The following is a 17,256-nucleotide window of genomic DNA, read 5'->3' as shown; positions in this document are numbered from 1 at the left end:
GCAAGTATTTTACCACTGAACTTACACCCCCAGCCCAACTAGTAACATTTTGACAAACTTATTTATCAGTAAATCTTTTCACAGATTCTTAGTACTTTAGATTTCAATCCTAGGAATACAATTGCCAATATAAGAGTATGTTCACTTTTGAAACTTAAGTTAGAAACTGCCAAATTGCTCATTAAAAGATATGTCAATTTATATTCCCACTCATACTATATTTTTCCCATGCCTTTGCTCAAGCATATTGAACAGTATGCTCAAACATTATTAAACAAGTACTCGTGTATATTGTTAAAAAAAATTTGTGCTACTTTATTAAACAAAAGTGTAATGCCTTCTTATTCTAATCTGTTTATTATTTAGTGATCACATATCTTTTCATATATTGGCCATTTTATGTCAGTTATTTTGAGTTGTCAGTTCTTTGCTCATATTCTTTTGGGACTTTTCTTACTAATTTGGAAGAACATTTGATAAATGAATGATAGTAGTCTCTTAATTAATGATAATAATCTCAGCTATCATATGCTGCATATTTTTTGTTTTATCTTTTTATTTTGTTTTGGGGATATTTGTATAAGAGTGTTATGTTATTAAATCTTTGATTACTACTTATATATATATATATACTCCAAAAGAGTTTTTCAAGCTGTTACCTATATTTTCTTTTAGTTGTTTAAACCTCACTTATGTGTTCTTACTGTTATTTCCCAGTTTGATTCACAGATGGGTATAGTTTGCATTTAGAAGAAGCTTGACTCTTTACTGTTTCTTTTACAGCAAAGATTTGTGGAGAAGATGGACAGGTGGATCCCAACTGCTTTGTTTTGGCACAGGCCATAGTCTTTAGTGCAATGGAGCAAGAGTAAGCTAGTTTTGTATTTTCACATTTTGCATTTTTTGAGAATTTGGGTTCAGTGTCGAAAATGGACTTCACTCAACTAAAAACAAAGTATCTTTGAGGATTTTGATAATTTGGATATATGTAAAATCATACAAGCATATTCAAAAATTCTTGGTTAATAGTTTCTTTTAAATATAAATAATTTGAACTCTATTAAAAATACAACAATTTCTACTTTTAATGTTAATATTGCCTAAGTTAAAATAATTTGTTTTTAGTTCTGAAGTCATTTTGCAAGTGATTGAAGTTAATGTGTGACTATTCAAATTGATTTGTTTATTTAAATGATACATGTCTTCAGATGGATATCCTAATTTTTTAGTTATTCTTGTAGTTCAATGTATGCTATATAATTAAATCCACATAGATTTGTTGAAACTGCCTCCAGGGTTTTTTTTTTTTTTTTTTTTTTTTTTTTTTAATTATCACTGCATGGCCTTAAACAAAATGTATGTATTAATTTCTTTCATTTAGCATTTATTAAATGCTGTGTGCAGAGCATGGTTAGGTATCATACCTGCCTCAAAGGAAGTTAACAGCCTAATAAAAGAAACAGGGCATGTTCTTTGATTACTGTAATATTAGATAGCATGCGTTAAATATTAGAGGAGGGTTACAAAGTCTTGAGAGGTAGGAGAGAGTACTTAAAGGAGTCAGGAATAGGACCATGGGAAATGAGGTAGCCTCTCCCTAGGCCTTTCACATACCATAGGGACAGTATGGAAAGAGTCTTGTTTTTCCCAATTAAGCTCTTTCCTTGGGTGTTCCCTCAAATTTTCCCTTTTTTGTCCATGTGCAGGCACTTTAGTGAGTTTCTGCGAAGTCACCATTTCTGTAAATACCAGATTGAAGTGCTGACCAGTGGAACTGTTTACCTGGCTGACATTCTCTTCTGTGAGTCAGCTCTCTTTTATTTCTCTGAGGTAAATTCTGCATTTCTTTTTACACTATACTAGAGCATTCCAGCTTCTGAACTATAAAATGCTGGGGCCCCATCTATAGAAAATGACATAGATGATATGTTACTTCCAAAGATGTATTATTGTATTAAGTTGTATCTAATGGCAAGAGTACTTTGATGGCATATTCATCAAAGAGACCATGTAGATTCCGTTAAAAATAAAAAGATTTAGTGTAAAGTAACTCTTTAATTTTGAAAACTAATTTAGCTACTGCGTATGAGAGTGCATGTTTTTAATTATTTGGAACTTTTTTAAAATAGAAAAATTTTTGATAGATTATATTAGCTCATGAATATAAGAATTTTTTTGCAAAGTTTAAAATACATTACAGATAGAAGGGATTAAATGTAAGGTTTTGGTCACATTGAAAATGCATTAAGTATACAGCCATCAGTAATAATATCATTTTTGTAAGTCTCGTTTATGTACCAAACTAAAGCCATAGAATTTGATACTTAATTCCAGTGCATAAATAATTGCAGACCCAACTTCTGGAGAAAGAAAAGTAGTAAATTTTTCCCTATGCTCATCATTTTTACTTAAGCTGCTTGATAGGGTTACACAGTGAAGCATTTGCAAGAAACAAGTATACTAATCTCTTTGAGGCATGGTTTTGTTTAATAGTAATTCTTAGGTTTCAGCAAATGAATTCTTTTGTTGCAAAGGAAATGACTATTAAGAGGATTCCCAGTCTCACAAAATGTAATCTGGATTCTTGGATTCTGCCTCTTTTGCCAGAATACTCAGTTGACTTGCTCCCACACCCTTACTTTGCCATAATTTAAATCAGTATTCATTCAGGTTAATATATCCTCATGCAGTGATGGAAATGATCCAGTGTAAAAGATTTGGTTTGATTTACTTACTGTTTTTTCTTGTTTGTTTGTTTGTTGTTTTTGTTTTTGTTTTTTGTTTTTTTTTGGTACCAGGGATTGAACCTAGGGGCACTTAACTACTAAGGCACATCCCCAGCCCTTTTAAAAAATATTTTATTTAGAGACAGGGTCTCATTGAGTTGCTTAGGGCATCCCTAAATTGCTGAGGTTAGCTTTGAACTCTTGCCTCAGCTTCCCAACCCTCTGGGATTATAGGTGTGCATCACTGTGCCTGGCTACTATTTGTTTTTTTAATGGTGAGGAACTACTAATCCAATTTAGTGTAATTTTTATTCCATTTCACTAAAGTTTACATCCAACAGTGTGATGGGGTTTTTTGTTTTTGTTCATTTGGGGGGTTCTACCCCACCCCACCCCCATAAAAATATTTTACAACTTATCTCAGATGTATCTCAAATGACTATATGCCCTGCTGCTGACTGATGTTAAGTGAAGAAGTGGATTTGTTTTTGCTTCTTGCTAAGTATTTTAATACTTAGGGCTTATAAGTAGACAAGTGAAAGAAATTCATTTCTAGTCTTATTTTCCCTTCTGTATTTTTCCTTTCTAGTACATGGAAAAAGAAGATGCAGTGAATATATTACAATTCTGGTTAGCAGCAGATAACTTCCAATCTCAGCTTGCTGCCAAGAAGGGCCAGTATGATGGACAGGAGGCACAGAACGATGCTATGATTTTATATGACAAGTGAGTTTTATTGGTAGATGTATTCAGCAGATATTTACTGAGCATTTGCTATATACTTTGAAAACAAAGGTGAATAAACTCAGTCTCTGCAGTCAAGGAGCTCAGATGAGACAGCATGAAAGCTGCTTTTTATATGGTGTATGTATGCCTTTGTAGGAAACAAAGTTTCTGTTGGGGCATGGGTACACTTATGTGTGGAAGTCAGGATGACAATATGGTGTTCAGGGAGGGTTTCACGGGAGAAAGTTTTGATTTGGATCTGAAAAGTGAATTGAATTTTGCCAGATTGATGGGGGTGGGGGGAGGAAAGAAAGTTCTAAATAAAGATACTAATATAAGCAGAGTCATGGAAACTTTGGGAAATGTGGCACTTTAAGAAACTTGAGTTTGAGGGCTTAGAGTTAGAAATGTACTTGGAATGCCTAAGGCCCTGTGTTGAATCAGGAAAAAGGAAAGTAGGGAAGGAACGTGAATTTAAATCATCGAAAGTATAAGGGATACAAGAGGAACATGTAGCTGGTTGGTATAGATTGCAGAGAGCCTTAAATATCTTTGTTTGAATGTATTGTTTTCTGGTGCAAATCTGCTTTAAGTGAATGATAGTTGTGCATTATCATTTGTTGTATTATTTTTGGTAGCACGGATTGAACTCAGAGCTTCACTCATGCTAAGCTAGTGCTCTCCCAAGCTATAGTCCCAAGCCAGTTTTTCATTTTTTTCACTGAAAAGGTAAAGTTGGAAATATCTTATAGTAAACAGAATTCAAAATATTTGCTTGGGTAAGTGATAAAGACTTTGGCCAGATCCAAAACCTGAGGTGGTCTTTTCATTTAAATTTTCTTATTTTGTGACGAAAAGTAATTTGTTATTTGCATCTACAAGCACATATTAATGAAAATTATTTGAGGATAGAGAAAACTGTAAAGAATGTTAGATTTGGAAGGAGAGCCAAAAACATGTAGGCCAGTGGTTCCTGAACATCAGTCTGAAGGCGTATGCCAGGCTGCATAAGAGTCACCTAGGAGCTTGTTAAAAATAGGTTTCTAGTCGTTTCTAAGATTCAGATTCAGCACACTTCAGGTGTGCCCCAGGAATCTTTATTTTAGAAGATAATTTCAGGTAACTGAGCTAATCTGATTTTCTTCCTTTTGCAGATAAAGAAACTAAGGCCTAAAGACATAGTAATTTTCCCAAAGTCACAGGGCAAGTTAGTGGAAGAACTTGGATTGGAATATAATTCTTAATATTCTGTCCAATATTTAGTGCAAATTCAGTTGTAGAAGATATTACATTTAAAAGATTGTTAAATGACTGTTAAAATAACAAGAGTTTACCTTTAGAAATTTGGTCTGGGGTGCCTGAAAATTCACGTCATGAAGGAGTATTTACCAATTTATTAATTACAACATGGGAATCTCACTTTTTGTTGTGAAAATGTTGACTGAAAGGTAAGAGTTTGATGCTGAGACAGTGGCACTAGCACTAGTAACATCCAGGGTAGAGCTCAGTAACGCACAGTAGAGACCCTGTTTCCCACTAGATTCCACTTTACCTTTGGAAATGTTATTAAATGAAAATGACTTTGTGACACCCCACTGGCATAATCATTTTGCCAGGCTCATTGTGCAAGATTTGATTTTATAACTCCCATTTTTTTTGTGGTTGTATCATGTATGCATCATCACTTATGATCATGAACCTTTTTGTGTTTTTGTCAGAAACTAGAGAGATAAGCTACTAAAGTGCTTGGAAGAGATTTTTTTTCTGATTTAATGTACTTTTTGTATCTGCTTCCTAATCAGCTTGCCAAAACACTAGCTACATTTTATCCCATCAAATTAGAAATCTTTTTTTAATATTTTTTGTCATAGATGGACATGATACCTTTATTTATTTTTATGTGGTGCTGAGGATTGAATCCAGTGCCTCACACATGCCAGGCAAGTACTCTACCACTGAGCCATAGCCCCAGCCCTCAAATTAGAAATTTTTGAGTAACCATTATTCTCCTTTTCCTTTCTATATCAGATCATCAGCAAATTCTATTAGTTCTCTCAAAATATATCAAATTCATCCACTTGGCCCTTTGTGGCATTTTGTTTTGAATTTCTACATGTTTATTGCTTAAGCCTCCAAATTATGATAGTGTGCTCTCATTGTATCCTGAGCATAGATCTTTTATGTTCTCTTTTCTGAGGAAATGACCATGTCCATGTCTTACTTTTTTCATTTTTATCTTTTTCTTTTCTTCTTCTTCTTCTTTTTTTTTTTTGGTGGTACTGGGGATTGAACCCAGGACCTTGTGCTTGAAAGGGAAGCGCTCTACCAGCTGAACTAGATCCCCAGCCCACATCTTATTTTTATATAAATCCATTTCTATCAACTAAGTTCTGAAGGAAGGCTGGGTGCCCATCAGATATGTGTGATTGATTGGTTTCTTTGCCTGAGTTGTAGCTTGACTTGCATAGCTCTTAAACATCAGCAGAGTTGATTGGACAGAAGCTAAGAATGGCTGGAAGGTAGGTAGGTAGGTTGCAAATTCATCTAGGTATCTTTGGCAAAGTGAGAATAAATAAAGGTTATAGTAGATCTGTCATCACTGAGCTCTGTGGTTCTAGATCTGCAGCTGAATCAAGTAGTGCCAAAAAATGCTTATACTTGCTATAGAATTTGATCTTACTTTGGATGTCTTTCTGCCATAGATACTTCTCCCTTCAAGCGACACATCCTCTTGGATTTGATGATGTTGTACGATTAGAAATTGAATCCAATATTTGCAGGGAAGGTGGACCACTCCCTAACTGTTTCACAACTCCACTGCGACAGGCCTGGACAACCATGGAGAAGGTAACCAAGATCTTCAAAAGTATTACAAGAAGTTTTTAAACTAGTGGAATCCAGAAAATATACCATAGGAAACAGCAAATATAACACAACAGTGAAAATTTGAAGCAGTATAACATAGTGACTGAGAACAGACACTTTGAGTCTGGTATGAGTTTTGGTATGTATTAATCTTCACCTTTATAGGCTGAGTGACCTTAGTACTAAAATTTTGTACTGCCATTGTCCTCATCTGCCAAGAATTGCACAGAATCTAGGATAAGCCTGTGAAATTATGTTGCTAATACGTGGCATGTGTATACAGTTGGGAAAGGTAAATTAAGTACTGTTCCATAGTACACTACACAAAAACTGAATTTCTGGAGGATCCAAGATAGTGAACTAGAAAGTGACTGCATCTCCTTTCACTCCAGAAATCAGGATTCAAGAAGGGGAGGCAATGAGAGACTCGGACTAACAAAGAGCTGCGGGATGAGTCTCTCCCACTGGGTGAAGCTCGGCCCCCGGAGGCAGGCATGGACAGGGGCAGCTTCTTGGAGCACGGCAGGGCAGCTAGAGTCTTCCCCACGCAGCCCTGCTCCCTCAAGTGGCAGGCTCCTTCCACAGCCAGCTTCTTGGAGCAGACTGCCCAGTGAGAGCCTTTCTGCACAGAGCCAGTCCCCAGCCCTGGAGCCAGTAGCAGGCTAGGGGCAGCTTTCTTCGGAAGCACTGCATTATCAAGTTCCTCCAAGACTTCGGGCTACTGAAGGCTGGGAGGTGATACACTGGAAATCTACAGGGACACTATAAGCCAATAGAGGAAATCTGCAATATCTCAGAGTCCCACTGATATCTGACCAATATGAGAAAACAAGGGAAGAAAATGTCCCAAACAAACCTAGATACTATATCAATAAAACCCAATGACAACACAGCAGAAGAAATGTCAGAAAGGGAGTTCAGAATGTACATAATTAATATAATCAGGCAAGCAAACGAGGAGATGAAAGAGCAAATGCAGGCATTAAATGATCACACCAATCAACAGTTAAAAGAGCAAATACGGGAAGCAAAAGAGCATTTCAATAAAGAGTTAGAGATACTGAAAAAAAAAAAATCACAAATCCTTGAAATGAAGGAAACAATAAACCAAGTTAAAAACTCCATAGAAAGCATAACCAATAGGATACAACACCCGGAAGACAGAACCTCAGATATTGAAGACAAAATATTTAATCTTGAAAACAAGGTTGACCAAACAGAAAAGATGGTAAGAAATCATGAACAGAATCTACAAGAATTATGGGATATCATAAAAAGGCCAAATTTAAGAATTATTTGGATTGAGGAAGGCTTAGAGAAACAAACCAAAGGAATGAACAATCTATTCAATGATAGCATATCAGAAAATTTCCCAAATCTGAAGAATGAAATGGAAAACCAAGTACAAGAGGCTTATAGGACTCCAAATATACAAAATTACAACAGACCCACACCAAGGCACATTATTATGAAAATACCTAACATACAAAATAAAGACAGAATTTTAAAGGCGCGAGAGAAAAGAATCAGATTACATTCAGGGGGAAACCAATAAGAATATCAGCAGATTTTTCAATCCAGACCCTAAAAGCTAGAAGGGCCTGGAACAACATTTACCAAGCCCTGAAAGAAAACGGATGCCAACCAAGAATCTTATACCCAGCAAAACTTACTTTCAGATTTGACGATGAGATAAGATCCTTCCGTGATAAACAAAAGCTAAAGGAATTTACAAAAAGAAAGCCGGCATTACAGAACATTCTCAGCAAAAGATTCCATGAGGAAGAGATGAAAAACAACGATGCAAAACAGCAACGGGAGGTACTAACCTAAAGGAATAGCCAAATAAAGGAGAAACCAAATGATGTCAAAAAACAAAAATGAGTCAAATGACTGGGAATACAAATCATATCACAATAATAACCCTGAATGTTAATGGCCTGAACTCATCAATCAAAAGACATAGACTGGCAGATTGGATTAAAAAGAAAAATCCAACAAATGCTGCCTGCAAGAGACTCATCTCATAGAAAGAGATACCCATAGACTAAAGGTGAAAGGATGGGAAAAAACATACCATGCACATGGACACAGCAAAAAAGCTGAAGTATCCATCCTCATTTCAGATAATGTGGACTTCAAGCCAAAACTAGTCAGAAGGGATAAAGAAGGACATTACATACTGCTTAAGGGAAGCATAAATCAGCAAGATATAACAATCATAAATATCTATGCCCCGAACATTGGCTCATCCATGTACGTCAAACAAATCCTTCTCAATTCCAGAAATCAAATAGACCACAATACAATAATACTAGGCGATTTTAACACACCTCTCTCACCGCTGAATAGATCGTCCAAACAAAAATTGAATAAAGAAACCATAGCTCTCAATAACACAATCAACAATTTAGACTTAAGCGACTTATATAGAATATACCATCCAACAAAGAACGAATACACTTTCTTCTGAGCAGCACATGGATCCTTCTCTAAAATAGACCATGTTTTATGCCACAAAGCTACTGTTAGCAAATACAAGAAGATAGAGATACTACCTTGTACTCTATCAGATCATAATGGATTGAAATTAGAAATAAATTGACAGAATAAAAAACAGAAACTTATCCAATACTTGGAGATTAAATAATACACTATTATACGATGAATGGATAACAGAAGACATCAGGAGGGAAATTAAAAAATTCTTAGAAGTAAACGAGAACAAAGACACATCATACCAAAATCTCTGGGACACTATGAAAGCAGTACTCAGAGGAAGATTTATTTCATGGGGCGCATTCAACAAAAGAAGTAGAAATCAACAAATAAACGACTTAACACTACACCTCAAAGCCCTAGAAAAAGAAGAGCAGACCAACACCAAAAGTAGTAGAAGACAGGAAATAGTTAAAATCAGAGCCAAAATCAACGAAATTGAAACAAAAGAAACAATCGGAAAAATTAACAAAATAAATAGTTGGTTCTTTGAAAAAATAAACAAAATTGATAAACCCTTAGCCACACTAACAAAGAGAAAGAGGGAGAAAACTCAAATTACTAAAATTTGGAATGAACAAGGAAATATCACAACAGACACGAGTGAAATACAAAACATTAGAAGCTATTTTGAAAATCTATACTCCAACAAAACAGAAAACCTCGAAGACATCAACAAGTTTCTAGAGACATATGAATTACCTAAACTGAACGAGGAGGACATACACAACTTAAATAAATCAAATTCAAGCAATGAAATAGAAGAGGTCATCAAAAGCCTACCAACAAAGAAAAGTCCGGGACCAGATGGGTTCTCAGCCGAGTTCTACAAAACCTTTAAAGAAGAGCTCATTCCAATACTTCTCAAAGTATTCCATGAAATAGAAGAGGAGGGAACCCTCCCAAACTCATTCTATAAAGCCAGTATCACCCTGATACCTAAACCAGTCAGAGACACATCGAGGAAAGAAAATTTCAGACCAATATCCTTAATGAACGTTGACGCAAAAATTCTCAACAAAATTTTAGCAAATCGCGTACAAAAGTACATTAAAAAGTGCACCACGATCAAGTGGGTTTTATCCCAGGGATGCAAGGTTGGTTCAACATCCGGAAATCAATAAATGTCATTCACCACATCAACAGACTAAAAGTTAAGAATCACATGATTATTTCAATAGATGCAGAAAAAGCATTTGATAAAATACAGCATCCCTTCATGCTCAAAATACTAGAAAAAATAGGGATAGTGGGAACATTCCTTCATATTGTAAGGGCCATCTACGCTAAGCCCATGGCCAGTATCATTCTAAATGGTGAAAAACTAAAAGCGTTCCCCCTAAAAACGGGAACAAGGCAGGGATGCCCTCTCACCCTGCACAAAACAACTCAAAATAGATCAAGGACCTCGGAATCAGACCAGAGACCCTATATCATAAAACAAGAAAAGGTAGGTCCAAATCTTCAACTTGTTGGCTTAGGATCAGACTTCTTAACAGGACTCCCATAGCCCAAGAAGTAAAAGCAAGAATCAACAACTGGGATAGATTCAACTAAAAAGCTTTCTCAGCAAAGGAAACTATCAGTAATGTGAAGAGATAGCCTACAGAGTAGGAGAAAATCTTTGCCACTCATACTTCAAATAGAGCACTAATTTCCAGAATATATAAAGAACTCAAAAATTCCAAGAATACAAATAATCCAATCAACAAATGGGCTAAGGAAATGAACAGACACTTCACAGAAGATCTACAAGCAGTCTACAAGATCTACAAGATCTACAAACAGATATATGAAAAAATGTTCAACATCTCTAGTAATAAGAGAAATGCAAATGAAAACTACCCTAGGATTCCATCTCACCCCAATGAGAATGGTGATTATCAAGAAGACAAGCAACAATAGGTGTTGGCGAGGATGTGACGAAAAAGGTACACTCATACATTGCTGGTGGGGGTTGCAAATTAGTGCAGCCACTCTGGAAAGCAGTATGGAGATTACTCAGAAAGCTTGGAGTGGACCCACCATTTGACCCAGCTATCCCACTCCTTGGCCTATACCCAAAGGACTTAAAATCAGCATACTGCAGAGAAACAGCCCCATCAATGTTCATTGCTGCTCAATTCACCACAGTCAGATTGTGGAACCAACCTAGATGCCCTTCAGTTGATGGATGGATAAAGAAACTGTGGCATATATATAACAATGGAATATTACTCCGTCATGAAGAATGATAAAATTATGGCATTTGCAGGCAAATGGATGAAATTGGAAAATATCATGCTAAGTGAGATAAGCCAATCTCAAAAAACCAAAGGACGAATGATCTCGCTGATAAGTGGATGATGACATATAATGGGGAGTGGGAGGGGTTAGGGTTGGGGGGGGGCAAGTTGGAGGAAGGAAGGACTGTATAGAGGGAAAGGAGGTGTGGGGGGGGAAGGATGAAAAAATGGCAGAATGAATCAAACAACATTGCCCTGTGTAAATTTATGATTACATGAATGGTATGCCTTTATTCCATGTACAGAGAATCAAAATGTATCCCATTTTTTTACAATTAAGAAAAAAAAACAATTACTGGAATTATTTATAAAGATCAAATCTTTAAAAACTGGTGGTAACAAAATATCACCAGCTATCCAAGGATATTTTTTTCATAGTTGAAATTAAAATTGTTAAGATTTTAAAGGAAAAGTCTAGATCTGTAACATATAAATGATGTTAACTTTCTGTGTTAGAAAATTAAAATATAGCCTGGTGTGGTGGTGTATGCTTGTAATCCCAGTGGCTGAGGAGTCTGAGATGGGAGGATCACAAGTTCAAATCAAGCCTCAGCAACTTAGTGAGGCCCTAATAAGCAACTTAGTGAGAACCTGTCTCAAAATAAAAAATAAAATATGGAGAAAAAATGGTAAGATAGTCCTTACTAAATGTTTGTTAGGTAAGGAACTTGCACTAATTTTAAGAACACCAGCAGATCCCTGGTGGATAAGTAGGAAGAAGACAGTGAAGACATGAATGATTCATTTAACAAGTTCTTTGAGTATTTCTATGTTAGTTGTTGGTGTTATGGTGGTAAATAAAGGTGGCTTCTTCTCTCCCCCCAGCTAAGTCTATAAAGAAGGTACATACTAAATACAGACGTAAATATTTACAATTTTGCTAAGTGCTGTGAAGGAAAGCTTTGTAGTAAATGCAAATAATAAACATGGAAACTTAACTCACCATCATTAATAATTATTAAATGGAAATAAAAACGTTTGTGTGCCATTAGGCATTTATTTAACAACAATTTGAAAAAAACAACACACACAACCCAGTTTTAGAAAGCTTGTGTGGAAATAGGTACTTGATATATTGCTAGTGACACAATATATCCTTTTGAAGGAGAAATTGCTCGTATATACCAAAGTTAAAATTAAGCAAGCAGTCATATTCCTGAAAATTTATCTTAAATCAGTTCAGGGACTGGGGTTGTGACTCAGTGGAAGAGTAGCTTACGTAGCATGTGTGGGGCACTGGGTTTGATCCTCGGTACCACATAAAAATAAATAAAGGTTAAAAAAAAGAATGCTTTACAAAAGGCAGTTCAGAAGCAAACATCAGTATATGCACAGAAACTTTAATATCACAAACCAGAAAGATCTAGTTTCAGATTATATCTGCTCTGAAGACTGTTTTCTGCTAAGTGTTAGTATTAAGACATGTAACTTCTGAGAAGTGTTTTGTTGCGGGGACCAACAAAATTGTTTGCATCATAATTTTAATTGCCATGTAAACTGTGTACAGAGTGTTAATATTCAGGACAACAAGGAGGTATATGAATGTTCGTTTTAACTGGTAGAATTACGAGTAAAATGTGTCTATTAAAATACAGTTTTAGATGCATTTGATTTTTCAACTTTAAAATTATGCTTTTTCTCTCTTTCAGGTCTTTTTGCCAGGATTTTTGTCCAGTAATCTTTATTATAAGTATTTGAATGATCTCATCCATTCAGTTCGCGGAGATGAGTTTCTGGGCGGGAATGTTTCACTGACTGCTCATGGTTCTGTTGGCCTTTCTGATGAGTCTCATCCAGGTGGCACTGACAGTGCCACTTCTCAGGTATTCACTGATTTGCCTACCAGTAGGAATATATATGCAAGTCCTTTCCTTGATATACCAGTAATAGATCCTATTTGTAAGTTTTAAGTTGTAGACATAAAAGAGAAAAAATTAGTCTACTTACTATTTGTTATGATCAAAGTATTTGTGGTTAATAACCATATACTACTATATTATGAAGTATCTTACTGTTTCAGGCTATTATTCTGCTTGACATTATGATTGTTCTTCTTGGTAATCAAATATGAAATTCATTTTTAGCCTCTCAAGTGCTCTTTGTGTAATTGAGAAATTTTAGTAGCTAAATCTGGATGCTTTTTTTTTTTTAAAGAATATTAAAAAAAGTTAAGTTTCATAGTGTTGACCTTTTGAGTTCATTTTGAACTAGAATGCTATATTGTATATTTCTCTAACTTTTGGGTTTTTTGGGGGAAGTTTTAATCCTGTATCAAACCGTACCAGATTATCCCCACAATCACATGAAATGGGATATTCCCAAGGCAGGAATATAAAGGAGGCATTAAGAAGTTAACAAGTTTTTAGGCTGTGGATGTAGCTTAGTCATAAAGTGCTTAACTAGCATGTGTGAGACCCTAGGTTCAATCCCTAGCACTGCCATAAGTAAGTACATATATAAATAAATATATTTTATTAGTTACATAGTGGTAGAGCCAGAAGTATTACCCACCTAGTGTTCTTAACTATAGGCTTTATCATATAACTTAATAATCTTATTACTATTGACGAATAAGTAACACTGCAAATTTTTGGATGCTGGAGCTTTGGATGAGTTTTGTAAGACAGTGCTACTTTACTACCATCAACAAGGTTCTCCTGAGTATTTTTTCTCCTTATTAAGTTTACATAAGGGGTGACCTGCTAAGTGTGGTGGCTATTTTGATTTTTTTGTTTTTTGTTTTTTTTCTATAAACCAGGATGACTTGTTTTTATTTATTAATTACTTATTTATTTTGGGTACTGAGATTGAACCCAGGGCTTCATGCTTGGTAAGAATACTCTACCACTGAGCTACATGTGCAGCTACGTAAAATTTGTGTATTTTTGGTTGAAGTATACGACATATAGAAACTTGCACATATCATAGCTATATATAATTTGAAGAATTTTCACAAACAGAGCTAACCCACGTAACTGACATTCAGATCAAGAAATAGAACATTACCAGCCAGAAGCCCTCTGGAGCCCCTTCTAGTCTCTATCCTCCTCCCTAGCTACTGTCCTGTCTTGACAGCGTAGATTAGCGTTACCTGTTCATTTTATAAATGAAATCATATAAGTTTTTGGCATGACTTTATTGTGATAATTCACATTTACATTGTATTATTCAGTGGTTTTTTAGTATATTCAGAATTTATCTTTTTTATTCACAAAGTATTTTATATCCCAAAAGGAAATCCTGTTAACTTTAACTACAAATCCCCACTCATTCTTCCAACCATAGGTAACTGCTAATCTACTTTTTGTCTCTGTAGAGCCAGAAATTTACTTATTTTGCTTATTTCATATAAGTGGAACCATTTAAGATGGGACCTTTTGTGACTGACTTTTCATTTAGCATCACAGTTTTCAAGGTTCACCCATGTTCAGTGTGTATCAGTCACTTGATAGACATTGATTTCCCCTTTCTGCTATTATGAATTATGGTACTGTGGACATTTGTGTACAAATCTTTATATGGATTTGTTTTCATTTCTGTTGTTGTATATGCCTAGAAGTGTTATTTGAGGAATTGCCAGACTGTTTTCCAAAGTGCTGTACCATTTTGCAATCCCACCAGCATTATATATGAGATTTCTAGTTTATCCATTCTCGCCAGAACTTATCATCTGTCTTTTTGTTTATAGCCATCTCAGGTGTAAAGTTCTATCTCATAGTAGTTTTTATTTTCATTTCCCTGATTACTAACAATCTTGTGCAACTTTCATGTGTTTATTGGCCTTTATAAAATTTATCTTTGGAGAAAGTTTATTCAAAATTTTTGCCCATTTTTATATTGGGTTGTCTTTTAATTGAGTTGCAGTAGTTCTTTTTATATTCTAGATATGTCCTTTATGAGACTTACCAGATAAGTGATTTGCAGATATTTCCCTAGTTTTATAGTTGTATTTCTTACTTTTCTCTATGTGTTTTTGTTTGTTGTTGGTTTTTGGCAGTACTTGGAATTGAACCCAGGAATTGAGCATGCTTGTCATGTGCTCTACCACTGAGCTACAACCATTACCCTCTTGATAGTGTCTTGAAATTCAAAATTTTAAATTTGATGAAGTCTAGTTTTTCTATTTTGCTTTGGTTTCACAGGCTTTTGGTATTATGTCTAAGAACCATTGCCAAATTTGCAGTAACCATGATTTATGATTTCCTGTGTTTTCTTCCATGGGCTTTTATATCTGATCCATTTTGAGTTAGCTTTGCACGTGGTATGAGGTATTGTCCAGTTGTCCCAGCATTGTTTATTGAAAAAAACTATCATCACATCATTGAATGATAGAAAAAATCAATTGATCACATATCTATGCGTTTGTTTCTAAACTCTCTCTCAGTCATATTCCATTGGACTGTGTGTTAATCCTTGTGCCAGTACCACCTAATGTACTATATCTTGTAGTACTATACTTGAGTACTATATCTTTGTAGTAAGTTTTGAATTCGGGAAGTATATGCACCGTAGCTTTTATCTTCTTTAATTTCTTTTGGTCACATTTTATAGTTTTGTTTCTAAGTTTTTCTTTTTTCTTTTTTTTTCCATTTGTAGTAGGGCTTGAACTCGGGTGTTTTTACCACTGAACTATATCTCCAACAGCACCCCCCTGCCTTTTTTTTTTTTTTTTTTTTTTTTTTTTTAAGACAAAGTCTCACTAAGTTGCTAAGGCTGGCTTCAAACTTTGCAGTCCTTTTGTGACAGCCTCCAGTCGCTGGGATTACAGGTGTGTGTACTACTGTGCCCAGCCCATTTTTCTTTTTGATGTAATTGTAAATAGAATTGTTTTCTTAATTTCATTTTGGATTGTTCTTATATGCTGATTTTTGTGTGTTAATTGTGTGCTTTGAATTTTGCTGAATTTGCTTGTTAGCTTTCATAGCTTTCTTGTGAATTCTTTAGGATTTTCTATATAAAATGATGTTTACTATGAATAAAGATAATTTTCTTTCTTCCTCTCCACTTTGGATGCTTTTTATTTCCTTTTTTCACCTAATTGCTCTGGCTAGAACTTTTAGAACACTGTGAAGTAAAAGTGGCAAAAGCAAGCATCTTTTTCTTATTCTTGATCTCATAGGGAAAGCGTTTGAGCTTTTCATCATTTAATATAATGTTAAGTGTGATAAAAAGTTTTATCAATATGCTTTTATCAGATTGAAGAAGTTCCCTACTAATCTTAATTTTTAAATTTTTTAATCACAAAAGGGATTTTGTCAAAGGTCCTTTCTGTGCCAGTTGAAATGGTAACATAGGTTTTTGGGGTTTTCTTTCCTATTGATATGATGTGTAAGATTGATTTTCAGGTAATAAACCAACCTTGCTTTCCTAGGATAAATCCCACTTGGTTATGGTGTGTAATGCTTTCAATATGCTGCCAGATCTAGATTTGTTGAGGATTTTGTATCAATACTCATAAATACGCATAAAATAATACTTTTACTCCATAATATGAGAGGTCGCTCTTGGTTTTCTTGTGCTATCTGGATATGGTATCTAAGTAATGGTTGTCTCAGAATTAATTGAAATGTATTCCTTCTTTATTATGGTGCCTGTTATTTTCGATTTAACTGTGTGTCTTTTCTCAGCACATAAAGAGAGTCCCCCTCTACTCCGTTACTGAAGTGTTTACTCAGTTATTTTGTTCATTTACTGTATCCCTAAGTTATAAATATTAGACTTGTTCCTCCCTTTTAAATTTAAACAGTTCTACAGCAAGTGATCTTTTATTATATGTCATTTTGCTGAAGTGTGAGTCTGTCTGTAGTTCAATTTCTAGAAGTGGAATTTCTGGATCAACCCATAGCTCTGCATTTCATTAAAAATACCAATTTTAACTTGCTTTTTTTGTGGGAGTGGGGAGTAGGAGGTAGAATGATGAAAAGGAACATACTGTACTCAGCTAGCTTGTCACTCTAGAAAGGGTTCTTTAGCTTCTGTTTTGTCAAACATCTTCACTGAGTATCCAAAACATTCATGATCACCCAGTAAAAAGTTGGGCTTTGTTAGCCAAGATATGTATGTCTGGGTGGATGAGAGTTTTACACACTGGGAAAATAATGCCTATAAGGACAGCACATTTGTTGAAACTTAGGTCATTAGGTAAACAGATTTGT

The 17,256-nt window shown here is 35.1% G+C and overlaps 1 protein-coding gene and 1 pseudogene across 4 annotated transcripts in view; one reads left to right on the top strand and one right to left on the bottom strand.

Moving 5' to 3' along the window:
- AKAP10 (A-kinase anchoring protein 10) overlaps positions 1–17,256 on the top strand; it is a 74,686-nt gene that overhangs the window by 32,510 nt on the left and 24,920 nt on the right. For all 3 annotated transcript variants that reach the window (XR_013762518.1, XM_079131693.1, XM_079131694.1), the window contains exons 6-10: positions 784–868; positions 1,707–1,830; positions 3,316–3,452; positions 6,155–6,299; positions 12,751–12,924. Coding sequence is in view for 2 of the 3 variants with exons in the window: in XM_079131693.1 (XP_078987819.1) it covers positions 784–868; positions 1,707–1,830; positions 3,316–3,452; positions 6,155–6,299; positions 12,751–12,924 (665 nt within the window). In the remaining variant the exon portion in view is untranslated. The remainder of the gene's footprint in view (positions 1–783; positions 869–1,706; positions 1,831–3,315; positions 3,453–6,154; positions 6,300–12,750; positions 12,925–17,256) is intronic.
- Positions 1–17,256, bottom strand: part of LOC306656484 (ubiquitin-conjugating enzyme E2 D3-like) — a 41,036-nt pseudogene that overhangs the window by 17,944 nt on the left and 5,836 nt on the right. The window lies entirely within an intron of this gene.

This window comes from Sciurus vulgaris (assembly GCF_902686455.1).
Source record: "Sciurus vulgaris genome assembly, chromosome: 3".
NCBI classification, from domain to species: domain Eukaryota; kingdom Metazoa; phylum Chordata; class Mammalia; order Rodentia; family Sciuridae; genus Sciurus; species Sciurus vulgaris.
The sequence above is the reverse complement of the archived record's forward strand: the minus strand, read 5'-3'. Positions and strand labels throughout refer to the sequence as shown.